The sequence below is a fragment of the Dendrobium catenatum genome, unplaced genomic scaffold (assembly GCF_001605985.2).
Source record: "Dendrobium catenatum unplaced genomic scaffold, ASM160598v2 fragScaff_scaffold_3, whole genome shotgun sequence".
In the NCBI taxonomy this organism is placed as follows: domain Eukaryota; kingdom Viridiplantae; phylum Streptophyta; class Magnoliopsida; order Asparagales; family Orchidaceae; genus Dendrobium; species Dendrobium catenatum.
Window position 1 is genome coordinate 593265 of NW_021318465.1, and position 16584 is coordinate 609848.

General features: G+C 34.4%; 1 protein-coding gene across 1 annotated transcript; it reads left to right on the forward strand.

Moving 5' to 3' along the window:
- Nucleotides 1-457: 457 nt before the first annotated feature.
- Nucleotides 458-15479, forward strand: LOC110093458 (fatty-acid-binding protein 1). Its single transcript, XM_020818355.2, has 4 exons — nt 458-889; nt 5936-6182; nt 8728-8819; nt 15133-15479. Exons 1-4 carry the CDS (start codon nt 499-501, stop codon nt 15270-15272), a joined length of 870 nt encoding a protein of 289 aa, XP_020674014.1. The 5' UTR covers nt 458-498; the 3' UTR covers nt 15273-15479.
- The last annotated feature ends 1105 nt before the right edge of the window (nt 15480-16584 follow it).

Below are 16584 nucleotides of genomic sequence, written 5' to 3' on the forward strand. Positions count from 1 at the left end.
ATAACTTATACTGAATCATTTGATCATTGATCGTTCATTTAGTATATACGTGCCTTAATGATCTGATCATAATCTAGTAACTTTGAGCTTTTTTTGAGAAGCTCGATTTGACTATAAGAATGCAAAATTTTTATATCATTGATCATTTAGTTATTGTTATGAAGTTTTCAGCTATATTTAAATTACATGATTTGAGCTCATTTGAACTTAAATTAAATAACTTATAGTATCTTAGAGTTTGTCTTTTTATAAATTTGTTGAAATTAGATTTTAGGCACCTCTAAATTCAATATAAATTTTTTTAATATTATATTACATCAAAATTCATTGATAAAATTATTATTTTTAGACATAATACACAAAAATTTCAAGTATAATATTAATTTTAAAATAAAAATAATTTTAAAAATTAATTACGGCTAAAGTTATAATTATATCATAGTAAATCGGTCAAAAAGCTGTGTCGTCTTCCGCTTCGTACTTTTTTCAATAGACTACATGGTTTCTCTCCGCTTTCCTTTCCCCTTTCCTCAACGGCCGGGCCGTCGGTCAGCTCACCTTGCCAATTCTTCCTCATTTCACTTCTCGCCGGCCTTCGTGGCCGCCACCGCCGCTACTATTGCCGGTGCCACCGCCGGAATCGGGGTTGCCCTTGCTATGTCGCCCAACTCTTCCAAGGAGATTGGAGACCCTTCCTACCACATTCCATCTAATTCTGCTGCTTCTCTCTCGGCATCGATAGCCCTCGCTGAATCTTCAGGCACGGCTGTCGAACCCAAGACGGGGGTACTTTTCCCAAGCGTCGTTGACGGCGCCCGTCGCCTACTGGGAATCGGGTTGCGGAAAAAAAATGTCTTTGGCCTGAAGAGCATTGACGTCTATGCTTTTGGTAAGAACGTATCTTCTTATTCCCTATCTCCCTCGTAGACATAATGAGGGATTGAGATTCCCTGTTTTGGACGATTTCTCTGAAGTTCAGAGAGGAGTGGAATTCGTTCTAAGATTTTACAACCTTTAGGACTTATTAGCCAGAATTTTCTTCTTGGAAGCTGTTTTAATTGGCCAACTGAATGTTTGTTTGATATGTTAATAGTGGATCAGAGACTGTAACTATTGTAATTTTGGCTGCTCAACTAAGGGATCTTATAAATGTTATTTCGGGGATGTTCAATTCGCTCATATTTGAAGCTATGTATGATGTAATGTGGACAACAAGAGTTGTTGGTGTAGAGGGGAGGCGACTGTGCTGTAGCCAATTTACTGGGAGAAATGAGTTGTCGCCCAAATAACCTCATAAGTAGAATTTGATTAACATCTAATAAAACTGGAATTATTGAAAGAACTGGAATTCGTGTTGCTGAAGGAATGTTGAAATTCCAATTGCAGATAAATTTGGTGGCTCAAATTTACTTCTATAGGATAACAAATCCTCAATTGAGAAAATATGACTAACATTCATTTTGAAAGACAAAGTAAGTATGAGCATAGTAGGAATTAGCTTTCAAAAAATATATTTGAGGCTTGGGTAGGTAACGTATTGCAGGTTGAATACAAAAAACATACAGGACAGACCTGAAATCAAACATAATGATCATCATAATGATTCCAAACATATGTAGCATATAGTAATATTGAAGCAAAATCCATAAATTTTATGGGGAGTGTATTGAGGGACAAGTTTATTAGGGGAAAAAGTTAAAAACTTATGATATCTTCCGACAATAATAGTAGGCTCCATAAAAAAATAGGAATTATAGGAATGCCAACTACTTTGTCAAAGTACAATGCACTTGAGTAATTATTAGGCAACATGATCAATCTATCTTTAGTGTTGAAAGCTTCTTTGAGCCCCAACTTTCATGATGGAACCTATTAACATAAACTTAAATATGCAGTTCTTATTTAGCATTCTTTTGATGATTCTTCTTATTTAGCATTCTTTTGATGATTCTTCTTTGAATTTCATATATATGTAAAAACATAGAACCAAATATAAAGTCAATGTTTGATTATCATGTAGTTGATCAATTATAATATATCATTCCTCAAGAGTTAGAGGTTGAGAAGGGATCCATAAATTAACTACTTTAGCAAGTTGAGATGATCAATCTCAGTTTTTTTCTAGTTTTATGCTCAAGTTTGGAGTTTTGTTCTGACCACAAGAAAATTCAAGTTTGAGTGGAAGTGTTGCACAACCACATATTTAGGTTTAATATTAGATTCAATTCAAATTCAAGTATAAGTTAAATTATGAAATTGCCTGTCAATGAAAAATCTTCTTCTATATTTCTATCATAAAGGAGCTTATGGACTTATATTTTCTCTAGTGTGGTCAGTCCCTTTTTTGCTAGTGGATTTAAGATATTAGTGTATGTTGTATCTCTTGGGATTTGAAATTTATGAGAAAATATACCTTAAGTAACACTAATGTAGTTGTTGGTTGAATAGACTCGAAAAATCAACATTGTTCTTAACATTCTCATAAACTGTATTATAGTAGTCTCGATACTTTCTATATTTTTTATAAAATAAGAGATTTATAAATGGAGGAATTTTTCCTATTGCCTTTCAGATGTATGATTCGCTCGGATCCCATCTTTCGTTGGGATCTATTGACTATCTTACTCAACTGATTGGCTCCATTGTTGAGAACCCAACAGCCAACATCTTCTCATCCAATCAACATTGCAAGTGGTGCCCGTTAGTTCTTCAATTATCAATTGCTTACAACATTATACCAACTAGCTTTGGGTCGGCCATCATCTGTTGCTAATTTGATCATCTCAACACTTATTAGTTTCCTAATCAATGGGTCTTATCGATAATTTCCATTTGATCGTTTTATCCAGGCTTTTCAAGCCATCAATGTTAGCTTTTTGGCATGTCAACTTCCGCTATTGAGCTTGTTAGATCATATATTGTGTGGCCCTAACTAGGGGATGTCACATGTCCTTTGTACATAGCTACCAACTACCAAAAGGTGAAAAGGACATCACATTAATCTCATGAGGTTGCAATGTCTCCTTTTGCAGATAATTCAAAGCCCACCTTTTTAATATAAAAATATCTTGGACTATGTAGAGGATTCAATAGATAATTGTTGAGTCTAAACTTATGTAAATTTTAATTATGCTTATCTTCCCTCTATTATGTCTCCAACACATTAGCTTTTGCCATCGGTTAAGGTGAACTTTTCTTGTATTTTGTATTATTTTTCCTTTTCATAGTTGATGATTCCCCGTCACTATACTTTTGGCATAGGCTATAAGGTCAAACCACATAAATCCCTCGCCTTTATATATCTTCTTCTTTTTCCTCCTCTTCCCTCTCCTCTATATATCTTCTTCTTTTTCCTCCTCTTCCCTCTCCTGCTCTAGGGGCATTGAACATTCCAAAGCTACCTGATTCTACCCCAGGAATCTTTCATTGGTGTTATCTTTACTCCTCATCTTCTTCCCTTGAGTCAGAAATTATCTCAATCTGAAGGCTCACCTTTGTCATCCTCTCTTTAGGACCTTTAGATGCCTCGCCGACCACACAATGCTTCCCTATTGGTGATCTGATTTTTGTTGTTCATATTTTTTTGGTGCTTCTGCTGAGAAATTAGATCTGCCCCATGAGTTTTTTCTTTCTAGTTATTGTTAGTTTGATTTTAGAGAATCAATTTGATAACTAAGTTCATCAAATTTAGCCATAATTTTGTTACATGTTGCATTTATTGATTCTAATCTTGGATCCAAGCTAAATTGCTTTTTGTGAAGCCCCATAATGCAATGAAACTATCTATATTAAATGAGATGATAAAAAAATATGCTAGACATGAAAAGATGCAGCTAGCAGGATGTTTTACCTAAATGGAGTGATAAAAACAAATTATTGTGCTGAAAATAGAATTTTAATACATGCAAGTATCAAATTTCATTGTTCAGTTCATGCAAGTGTTAGGATAATAGTAAATTAAATTTTGTTTGTATATGTGGTTTGTAACAAGCAAGATTTAATCTATCCCTCACTCTCGATATGAAGTGGAGATAATTAACTCTGGCTTATTAAAGCAAGGATAAATTTGCAATGGACACGTAACTCATAGATACATGGAATTTCCTAGACATAGTTCCTTAGAATGACAGAAGATTTGTCAATCAACATAAATCCTAGGCAAGGATTATACCTTTCAGAGCCATAAATTCTCCTTTGATAAATCCTAACATTCTATGTGATGCAATCAGGAAGCTTCTTAGCTTGGAAGGACATCAATGTCACACCAAACATCTTAACAATGCCAATTATCTGCTGTGGACAATACGGAGGTGCTGCATGGGTCACCCATTTTTCACTCCAAAGATAAGTTGCAACAAGTGGACGATGCGGTGAAGTAGTTCGGGAGGGGCCATCATTGTACTTGGCAACCTAAAGAGGTTGTCAGTGATATTTCTGATAGCTAAAGGCTGTTTTAGGGTGTTATATGATTATTTTCAGCTAGGACGTCCAATCAGAGGCACTAAAAAATAGTGTTAATGCAAAAATCACATTAGAGGAAGAGGAAGAAGGAAATGCTTTCATGAGGAACTAGCTCGAATGATTATACCTCATTCTAAGACCCAAATTGGTGTAGCATGGAGTTGGAAATCAAGAGTTCTTAATAGTGTAAATGAGGGAAGCAATTATAGTGTTATGAAACTTATTTAAGTTTGGCTTTTTTGGATTGCAGCAAATTTAAAATTTTGAATAAAGTGTTGAAAGGATGCTTTGTTTAGTTTAGATGTAATGATGGACATGTAGGCATGGATTTGTTGAAAATCTGGGATAATTTAAGGGCTATTTGATAGGCTTTTGCTAGGTTTTAGGAAAGAATAAGGAATAGTAAGAATGGGAAATTTGATAGAGAAAAAAGGATAGCAGAAAAGAGGATAAGAGGAGAAAAAAAAACTAGTGTGAAGACTCAGGATAAAGTTGCGGTAGTTGGATAAAATGAGAGGAAAAAAAGCTAAGAGGAAAATTGGAAAGAGATTTTTTGAGAAACAAAAAGTGTGATTGAAAGAGGAAAACAGTAGAGAGGGGAGAGAAATATCGTTCATCTTGACTTGTTGGTTGGGAGCATAGGTTGCCAATGAAATGATCTTGGGTTCGATTTTTATATATACGTTGCGTGCGAGTTTACAATTTAACTCACTCAATATAAAAAAAAGGAGAGGAGAACGAAAGAGAGATTAGGAGAGAGAGGGATATCGAGAGAGGGAGGAGGTGGGGGATTGTTGAGAAACTTGGGGGGAGGAGAAGAGAGGAGTTATGGGAAATGATAAAAAAAATCACTTGATAAACCTTTGGGTCTTATTTATTGAAAAAAAGAGCCTTAAAGACTAATTAAAAAGAACCTTAAATAAGCATTTTTATATAGTAGAGAAAACATCAGATAGTCCTAGTACAATTATCACTAATAAAGAAAAAAATGATAATTAATCTCATCGTCAATGTTGAACATATGTCTTGAATCTTGATTGGACGATCAATTTATTGTCATGTTTTAATTTTTTTTATCATTCATGAACTATGTAATATTATATCATTTGTAGATGTCAGTTATATGGTGCACTGAAAATTCTAATTAATAGTAGTTTCATAAATGGTGTATTAAGCCCTATTCTTATGACATTTAGATGCAAGCTCTGAGATAGATAAAGCCAAAAAAATGGAAATTATGATCATTAATAATCTTTCTAGATAACATAACATTGTTTAAGTAAGGTGACATTGAATCAAAATACTTATTGTTTGAGTAATATTGTTTGCTAAATAGCACTATTAACTATATGAAATTGTTATCTATTTAACATTGAATTAAACATCCTCCTAAATTGGTTGCTTTCCCTTTTTACTGTGTAATAATTTTGGTTTTATTCTGCGCTGCTTGTTGGTGTACTTGTCGTGTGTGCAGGTGTATATGCTGAAGTCAATGATGTAAAGAAATTGAGAGAGAAGTATGGAGCTCTTTCTGAGTCTGAAGTTAGAGGAAGCAAAGAATTCTTCGCAGATGTTTTGGATCAGGACTTAAGGATGACAGTTAGGCTCCAAATTGTATATGGAAGATTAACCATTGGCTCTGTGCGTAGCGCCTTTGAAGAGTCTGTGGGCAACCGGCTTAAAAAGTTTAGTGGTTCAGATAACAAGGAGCTACTTAAAAGGTATTTATTCATTTCTGTTTTTCGTGATTTTATCCATTGTCATGGCAACATCACAGTTTATTATGCAACGAGAAGAATACGGGGAAAGACTACACTATATGATTGTAGAATTGTGTCGCTTAACCAATTCTGTTTGAATGAAAAATAACGTATACTAATTTTGTACTGCAGGTTTTAACATCACAATAATAATGTAGTAAGACAAAGTGGTTTAAGGCCCTGTTTGGCTCACTCTCCTGTGTAATGCGATGTTATATTGTTAAGAGAGATTCATTGTTTAAGTGACATCTCCATACAACTAAACATACAAAACTTCTTGCTCTAGCTGCTTACTTTGACCATAGGTTTTGGTCCTCTACCTTTCTCCTCATGCGCTTCTTAGTTTTTTATCAGTATTTTACATTATTGATGGGGATCTGCAAGTCCACACTCATTAGAAAGGTTGAGCACTTAAATGATATGAGCAGGGTTTTTGTCTAGATTTACTATTTTATTTATTTCATAGTATTATCTTTGGTTTTTCTGATATCATTTTTAAGGTTAATATTGCCTATGTGGACGAGATTTATTCTCATACATTATAATTTTCTTTAGCTTGGGTTGCTTCTTTGGGTTGGTTAACTGGTTGGATTGGTTTTATTATTGATTTTTTGATCCTATGCATAATTATGTTTTGTTATTATCTGGTTACTTGAGTTGTTCGGCTTGATCATTGTATCAGACTTGTGGATGAGGTTCTTGCAGCAATCTTGAATGAGGTTTCTATGACGGCACCTTCTACATGAGATGTTTATTTATGTTATCTTCAATCGCTTTTCAAGTTTTGTTCAGACTCCGTGGCAATCCCTATGGCTATTTCGGTCTCTTTGGTAATCCAAGTGACAAATTTGATCCCTTGTGTATCTTGAATGAAAGTTGTGCTAGTTTGCAAATTTTGAGTGATCAAACTTATTGGGGAACTGTTGACCTCAATACTGGTGTCAGGGTCGGGTTGACTGCTCTTGGTGAATTTCTAAAATGAAGGAGCTCAAACTCGCGCTAAACTCATCCGACAGGTGTCGACCAAAAGCCCTCTTATAGTGGCATTACAGCTGATGCAAGCAGTATAAACCTTGAGAAGCAGCATTTTTTTCCATTTTCCATGTTGGTGCAATCAGTTGCAATGTATTTATGGAGCTGCACTTGCTATAATCCAATCTTTAAGACATACCATATTTAAGTTGACTAGCTGAAACTGAAAGAAGTATAAAATTAAGACCCATTTGCATATGCTTTGTTTGACACTTAACTCTGAATTAATGTGCTTGAGGCTTTTGAAACTTCTTTGAAAGCAAGGTTGAAGATGCTTGGTGGATGTTGATATTATGTGATTTATCAAAATATAGACTGGCAAGAGTTTTTAACCAATTCATGGTGCTTAACCTTAAGAAGATTTTATGCACTTATTGAATTTTGTCTTATGTTGTGGTTAAAGTTTGGAAAGCCATTGAATTCTCACCACCACTTAGGGGTGTAAGTGAGCCGAGCCGACTCGAGTTCGACTCATTTATCAACTCGCGAGCCAAACTTATCAAGCTCATGAGTCGAGCTCGAGCTCGTTTACTAAACGAGCTCGAGTTTGAGCTTGATGAGGCTCGGCTCGTGAGCTCGCGAACCGGTTCGAATAATTTTTAGGATTTAAAAAAAAAATTACTATTTTTATTAAATATAATTTTTTTTAAAAAAAAGCTGTAGTTAGTTTTTCAAAAAGAATGTTAAAGCTGCCCCTATAGCCTAGAGTGCAACAGGTTGCAAATTTATAATATTAAAGTAGTTGTTTCATCCAGTGGAAAAACGCAGGACACCTTTTTAATTTATATTAAAGCTGCAAGGGTTTGTGAGTATCCAAAAAAAATAAAAAATAAAAAATTCCCAAAAAAAAAAAGTATCCAAAAAAAAAAACTCTAGCAAGCTTTTTTTATCCACAGGATAAAGCAAAGGTTTCAAAAAACGCTAAGCCAGCTGGGCGGTAAAACAAAAAATGGTGGACGGGAAATCTAATTCGAGCGGCTCGACGAGCTCGTTATGGTGTTGCGAGTCGAACTCGACTCAAGTTCAAGCTCGATATTTGAGTCGCGAGTCGAGATCGACTCGAGTTCGAGCTCGATATTTGACTCGCGAGTTGAGCTCGAACACCCCCTGACTCGAGCTCGACTTGACTCGTTTGCACCTCTACTACCACTGTTCTCTGCGTACTTTGTTAATTGATTAGTCATTTTTAACTCTTGTCCTTAAAACATTGCTGTTATAGCATTCTCTATTTTGTTCCTGTCAATAATAGCTTGTGGAGCTCATGCAACAGCACTTATTGTTTTTTTTTTTTTTTGCGTTACACTAAATTCCCTTTTCCCTCCTTGATCCGACTATTTTATCGTTTTCTCTTTTAAATCCAAGTTATTAAAACCATATGAATGGACGAAAGAAAGCTGTATTGGCTTTGTTTTATTTTACTGAAATGGTTTGTCATTAAATTTATATTTCTTTCCTTAAAGTCAATTTTTTGCAGGTTTACATCACTCTTTAAAGATGAATACAAGCTACCCCGTGGCTCTGTTATTGATCTGTCAAGAGAACAAGGCTACATACTTCAAACAAAAAGTGAGTTTTTGGGGCCATTTTTTTTTCTGCAGCAAGAGTCTTGTAATTGATTTATAGAACTGCATGCCCATTACTTTATAGTTTAAATAGATCATACTGAATAACTTCTAATTAGGCTAGCTTTGGCTACAATTTTTTTTCCTAGTATTTTAATACTTGTATGTACGTCACATTTAGTTTCCTACTTTATTGATGATCTCTCTCCTGTCTTTTTTCAAGTAAGTTACGTTATTCAATTTGAATTTAATTTCTCTGACATGAATGTCACATAATCATGGACAATCTGATCTCAACATAGTGCAAATTTTATCACATCTTTAAGATGTTTGTTCAAATCCTAGAGTTTCTCTAGTAACCATGAAAAGTTTCCAACAACAGTGAAGTTCTCCTAATTTTCTTGCAACAAAGAAGGGATTGTAGCTGCATCTATGAACAAAAGTTATTAATTTACATACCTTATCCCAGGTTTTCTAAAATAAATGGCCAATGTTGTGATTGTATTTTTGAAACATCATTTTGATGCGAGACATATTGCTTTCTAAGCTCCAATTGGCTGTCAGGTTACTTAGTCCTTAGTGGCTGTAGAATATTGAACGATATTTAGGCTTTGTTTGGGACGGCTTTCTTGCTTCTTCTTAAAGAAGCTTTCTAGTACAAAAATTAAAATCTTTATAATAAAAAGTTGTTTTAAGAAGCAGTAAGAAAGCTGTCTGATGCAGGACTACTTAGATGCAATGTTATGAGTTTCACCTAGGCTTTGCACAACTCGTCAATTAGAATAAGTTCGGATTAAAATTACTAGCAATTATCAACGTCGACTAAAACAAATAAAGAGATGCTTTGCGTAGGCTAAATCACATGCTCCAAGCTTTGAAATTTTCAAGATAGATAAGACAATTGAAACAATGCAAAATAGTAGCCTTCAATTTAATCCCTAGTCTAACAACGAGATTTAGGATGCAAAGAAAGTACACTCAATATCCTACGAATTACTAGGCTTAGCAAGAGCACTTGGATGAGTCTTTTGCGATTACAATCAAGCCAAAGAGAATTTAGATTTCAAAGAAATAAGATGCAAGTGAGAAAAGAAACCTCTGCTAAGAAGACGCGGAGATCCTCCACTCGATGCCTTCAAAATGCTCGTCAATGGCTTCCGTCATTCATAGGGATGAATGATTGTCATCTTCCCGCGGTAGTGAGTACTTTTGAAGATAATCCAAGGACGAAGTGACAAGACGTGCTCTTCAATGTGTGTTGAAGGAGCAACCCCAAATCCTTCCAGAATCAGATAAGGTCTTCAGATTTTGTAGCCAACGCCTTAGAAAAATTACAGATTTCTAATAAGGAGAAAGTAGATCCAATTGGAAGAAAACCTGTGCAGAGAATTCAAGAGGAGGTTTGATGAAAGGGGGAGAGAATTTGGGAGGAAGAGGCGGAACTGGTAAGGGGATTGGGCGGCAGCAATCAAGGGGTGACTGGGACGTTATTTCCAAAACCAAAGAATTGAAATAGGAAATAAGTATGGAGGTTATGAGTCTATGGAGAATTCGGCTAAGAGAGGATCAAGGGTTTGGAAATTATTTCCTAAAGCTAGAATGCAGTTTTAGGAAATAATTGGGCAATGAATTAATAAGGGAAAACCATGGGGGCGGTGACAAGCATGGGATATGGGTTGATTGATTGGAGCAATTAAGGATTCCTAATTTAAGATTTAAAATTAGGAAATAATTAATTTAAATCCTCAAGAATTTGATTTTCGAAATTAGATTTAAATCAATCACTTTCCAAAAATAGAACAGCTCAATTAGGAAGTATTTTGAATTCAAATTTGAATGAATTTGAATTTCAAATTTATTCCATTTACTCCCAATCTAAATTAGGAAACAAAATTAAAAAAAAGGAAACAAAGGGGAATGGGGGGAAACCGGCGGCTAGGGCCTTGGCCGATGGCAAGGGAGATGGGGCCGTTGGGGTGAAGGGTCGGGTGAGGGTGCTTGGCCGTGATGGGGAGGAGGATGGGGTGGAAGGGTTTTGGAAGCTCGACGAGGAGGCAATGACAAGATAAAGAAGATAAAACCACGAACCCAGCCGTCTCCAAGGTTGGTGGGTGATACGCCAATCTCCCTCTCTAAGGGATCTCTCCAAAACTCTCCAAGAACTCTCAAAGGCTCTCAAACAAAAGTGCAGAAAAATTCTTCATAATCATTCATTAACCTCAAAATAATACAAAGGGGGCTTTAAATAGCCTCATACAAAAGACTCCAAATAAAATGACACAAATGCCCTTAGGCTTACACATGACAACTCCCATAAAAAGGGGTACAACGGGAAATAATAAAACACACATAAGCAAATAATAAAATGCATGAAAATAAAATACATCGACTCAAAAATAAAAAGACTAGATCGTGGCCGTAGATCGGCGGCCACGTCGCTGGTAAACTTTCCATGATGATCTGATGTCCCCATCACTGTCCTAAACGTAACCTTAATTGATTTTGCAACACTTTATGCAAGTCAAACACAATGGCTCAAATATGGACATTTATGATGATCCAGCATCATAGTGCTTCTAATTTGAGAAGATTAAGGCTTCGTTTTGGACGACTTTTGTTGCTTCTTAAAGCAGCTTTCTTGTACAAAAATTAAATTAAAATTTTTGTACGAAAAAGCTGCTTTAAGAAATAACAAAAAAGCCGTCCCAAACGAAGCCTAAGTCACTTCTAAAATGTACCTTTTTGTTGTCTAAATCATCAAGAGATGGCCTATATAACATAATAGCTTTGCCACATTGATGTAGAGCTTCAAGTGATAGTCAAAATGTGAAGCGATAGCATTGACCCACAATGAACCCGGTCGTAGGGCCTGCATATGTTACGGTCAAGATTGATCATGTTGGGCCTTTAACAAGCAGATTATGGAGTGGGTTTGAGACTCCATTAACAGCTGAGGTTTGGGTATACTATTGAAGTATTGATTTCCTCGTGAGTTATTGGGGTATCTTAACATGCTATAAAAGACTCTACTTATACCAAATGCATTGATCAATTTATGATGCTATCAAATATTCTGTATTTTATTTTATATTGAACATTAGTATGTTTTTATGTTCTTTTATTTTTTTTAGCTATCTAATGATGGGAAAGCATCCAATGAACATGGTAGGTTGTGCTTGGGGCTTGGTAGACCTTTGGTTTGCTAGCTCGATTGGTCCTTGATTTTTGCTAGTTCACGGGTTGGCTTATGGTCCACGGTTTTGGGGCCTATGGTGATATGTGGAGAAGGTTGGAGTTGAGCTCATTTTCTTAGTTGCTAGCTCATTAATGATGAGCTGAAGTTTAGTAGCTCAGTAATGCTCTAAAGGTAAGCTCATAAGTTGGATTCAATTTTGGAGTGGACTTGTCCCTTCTCCTTCCCTTTTCTTCTTTAAATTATTCCCTTGTCTCTTGGGAATCCGTGGCTGTTTTTGGGCTTCCTATGCTGGATGAATTCCGTGCCATTGCTCCTTGGTTTTTCGGCTGGCTGATGGTTTTTCGAGCTGGGGGCCTTTCCGTGTCTTTTGGCGCCTCAGTTCTGTGCAGGTCTCTTTGATTCCCGTGGCTGCTTCTTCGGTTCCCTGGTTGGGCTGTTTTTCCGTGAAAAGGTGGGGGAATTCCATGACTTATGATTCTTGGGTCCTTGTGGAAATTCATTGAAGTGACTATTTGCATTCCCCTTTCTTACCTATAAATATGAGATGTTTTGTGAAGAAGGAGAAGTTGAATATTGAGAGCATTTTGCTATTGACCTGCAGGTTATTGGAAAAGCTTGCGAGCTTGTTCCATCTCTTCTTCTTCTCTCTTTGGAAATCTTGCGAGCTCTTTCCACCCTTCGTCTCGGCTTCTAACCTCTTTCATCTTTCCGCAAGTTCCACTCCATCTGTATCCTTCTTCTTGAGCTTTGGTGATGTTTGTTGGCTGATTTGGGAGCATTTGTTGGAAGAGTTTGGATCGATCGTGCAATGGCGGACCATCGGTTTGTTAGCCCTAAGCACTTATTTTATTTAACCTACATTTCGATGCATGTGAGGAAACCGCTCTGACGGTTGTCTGAGGATAGCGTTGTTTTTATTTTCTTTGTTTCTTTGAAATCTCTTCTAGTTTTCTTCGTCGGATTTTGGATGTTATTGATGATTGCTACTATTTGAATCAAGTCTGGTTAAGTTCTGTTCATTGTTCTCTTGTTTTGGCTCTTCTAACTAGTGTGCTTGCATCAATTTATTTTTATGAAAGTTGATAATTTCATATTACCATCATTGATACCAAGCAAGGTTGATGCTAGCCATGAAATTTGCCCAATAAGACCATTGATACATTCTAATTTTATACCTTTTCCTGAGTTTCTTTTATCTTCGAATCATGCAACTTCTCTTTTATTTGTTCTCATCCTTCTAAGTTAAGGATATTTAAGTCGGCGATCATTATGCTTAATAATATCATATGAAATGAATGACTTACTGTGCCATTTCAAAGATGAATTTCTTTTTTATAATTCTTGTGCTTGAAATTGTCATATCATCTTCACTTTAACCGTAGATTATTAAATTTTCTATCGCTTGTAGTTAGATCCAACAATAATCTATACTAGATTCCTCCCATGGCATGTCAGAACTCTTGATTTACATCTTCTGAAGTGTTTTATTTAATTATTTCAGCGAAAATGCTGCATTCATGGCATTTCATGGATAATTTCACTCCCTATCCTCTTGCAAACCTTGCTAATTATTTTTTTGTTAGTGTTGTATTTTTATTGCTTTTCTTTGCATCTAGCATTTTATGTAGGAATATATAGGTCTGTTTTTTTTTTTATTGCTTTGCTTTTAAGATATCTGTTTGGCTAGTTTTTTTTTGCTACTTTTCATACATTTTTATTGTAAGAAGCAGCTTTTTAGAATTAGATTTGTTAGAGCATGGTGGCTATAAGAAAATTATTGTCTAACTTTTTCAAAAGTGAAAAAAAAAACTCTCAGCAGCTTTTTTTATGCTTAAATCATATGTTTCCTTTCTAAGCCCGGACCACTCCTGACTTGGTCTTCAGAAGGGAATGCCTGACTGGTACATAGACTCCATCCGTTGGAAGTTAGGAATCCAGACACAATTGAAGTTTTTGCGTATCCAAGTTCTAGAAATCCGTAGAACTTGAGCTCTTTGAGATAGAGTGATGCCTATGAGTACTTTGATCATTTTGAAAGTACTAAAGTCAGTCATAATCTCCATTAAGTATATCTATAGCCTTATACTATGTAGTAAGGGAAAGAGTGGGGAGAGAAATACAACTATAAAAAAGTAGATGGCATGACAAAGCTTCATATCAAAACGTTTTTATTATATAGAAATTATTGTACTTGGTACAATAGAAAAAAAGGTGAGGGAAAAACAAATGCAAAGATCAGATTGCACTGGTATCTATCCAATCCATCAATGAGGAAGCTTCATTTCAAAATGAAGTCTCTACAAAGTTTAAATACTTTTTATTCCTTTAATGAATGAAATATGTATTTTCTATTGGCAATTAATTATTAAAAAAAAAAAACTATGACATCTGATAGTTGTGATGAATGGATGTTCTCATAGAGAAATATGACATATGAATCAGGATTGTTTTTGGACAAGCTAACTAATCTGAGAAAGAGTAATATCACTGGTTGAATACGTGGCTTAGGTTTCGTTTGAGACGATTTTCTTACTACTTCATAAATTAGTTTTTTAGTACAAAAATTTTAGTTTTTGTACTAGAAAGTCATTTTAAGAAGCAGTAACAAAGCTGTCCTAAACGAAGCCTTAATTTGTTGATTTAGGCTTTGTTTGGGATGGCTTTTTTACTACTTCTTAAAATAACTTTTTAGCATAAAAATTAAAATGTTTATAATAGAAAGCTGCTTTAAGCAGTAGTAAGAAAGCCGTCCCAGGCTTCATTTGAGATGGCTTTCTTCTTGTTACTTAAACAGTTTTCCAGAAGTAGTAACAAAGCCCGTCCCAAACAAAACTTTAGTTATTTTTTTAGACATGATTTGAGATTCAGAAGTTCTTTTCATCTGCATGATTTGTATCATGGAGCGGCATTTCAACTTGTGATTTTAGGTCATATAGATCTATTCCTCCATAAACAAAAACCATAAAAAATAGTAGTTTTTTGTCAAATTCACATGTTATAAAAGGTCTTTATCTTTCTGAGAATCAGGCAAATGTGGCAATTTCATTTTTATTTGTTATTTTCTAATGTTTTAAAGCTGCATTTCCAAATTCTAATGTTCTTTTGTGTGCTGTTGTTGTAGTTAATGGAAATGAGGTGGGGAGCATCCAAAGCAAACTTCTCTGCCAATCCATATTGGATCTTTATATTGGTGATGACCCTTTTGATAAAAAGGCAAAAGAAGACATTGGGGCTGGACTAACATCTCTTCTTCAAGACTAAACTACTCATACTGCTATAATCCAATTGGTTCCTCAACCTGTTCTAAATTGTTCCATTTTTTACAATCTTTATTTACTCGATTCATTAATACTTTTTTTATGGGTACTTATTGTTTTAAGCAAATTTCTTAAACCCTTCACTCCCATTGTAGAACTTTTGGTTTCATTAGTTTCATGTGGTTTGGAATTTGTTTTCCATCATCTTTTATTTTGAAATCTTTAAAATATTATGGACAACTAATTTTAGATTCATGTTTTGTTTGATGTAATTTTTTTATTATTTTATTTTTCAGAATGTAAGTACATCTTTTATTTGGCTATAAATTTTTAATAAATTTGTGTGCTAGAAAATTAAAAAAATAACTTTTTTCATAGCAGCTTTATAATTACTTTTATAAAAAGCTACAGCTGTCTAAAATAGACCCTTAAGTAAAAAATAATTTTGACCAAATTTGGCTAACTAGAAATTGAAAATATTTTTTAGTTGAGTTATGCAAAAATTATTTGATTTTGAGTTGAATTAAAAAGTAAAAATTAATTATAATATATTATTTATATGTGTTGTATATTTTATCTAAATATTCATTAAGATGCATATTTTGAAAAAAGTTTAGAATGGAGCTTGAACTTGATATGAAGTCGAGTTTCGATCAAGTCAAATTTCGTGTAATTTCTTAGAAAATTTTAGGGCTCGAGCCTCTTAAACAATGGTTGTATGATAAACAAAGATAATTTGTCTATATTCTCGATCAAAATAGCGGCACTTTATTTCATTTTGCTGATCATGAAAATATCAATCGAAAAAAAAAGACGAGTATGATCGCTCTTTAAATACTAAATATAATCTGTCTTACTATAGTAATTAATAAGAAGTAATGATTTTACAAATCTACATACATTTCTCTCCTACCAATCTGTGCTAATAGAAGATGATTTCTAATTAACTGTTCATATGAAGTTGCATTTAATGTGTCAAAGTTGGTGAAGCAGAAAATCATGATATAAATTATGATTTTATTTTCCACAGTTTTTTTAATGTTTTATAAAATAATATTTTAGTGTTAAATTTTTTTTCAACTTGAAAAATTTTAATTAGAAAACTGCTTTAAAAAGTAATAAGAAAGCTGTTCAAAATGAAGCTTATATTAGAGTTGGCTTGAAAATCATTAAATTTATTTTGTGATTAATATAATATATAATATTAGTCTTAAAATGAATACTATAATTTTTAAGCCTATTATATCAGCATAATTTGTTTTACAAATAAGTTGTTTATCAGAATATCATTTCATCATTAGAGGCATGGGTAGACC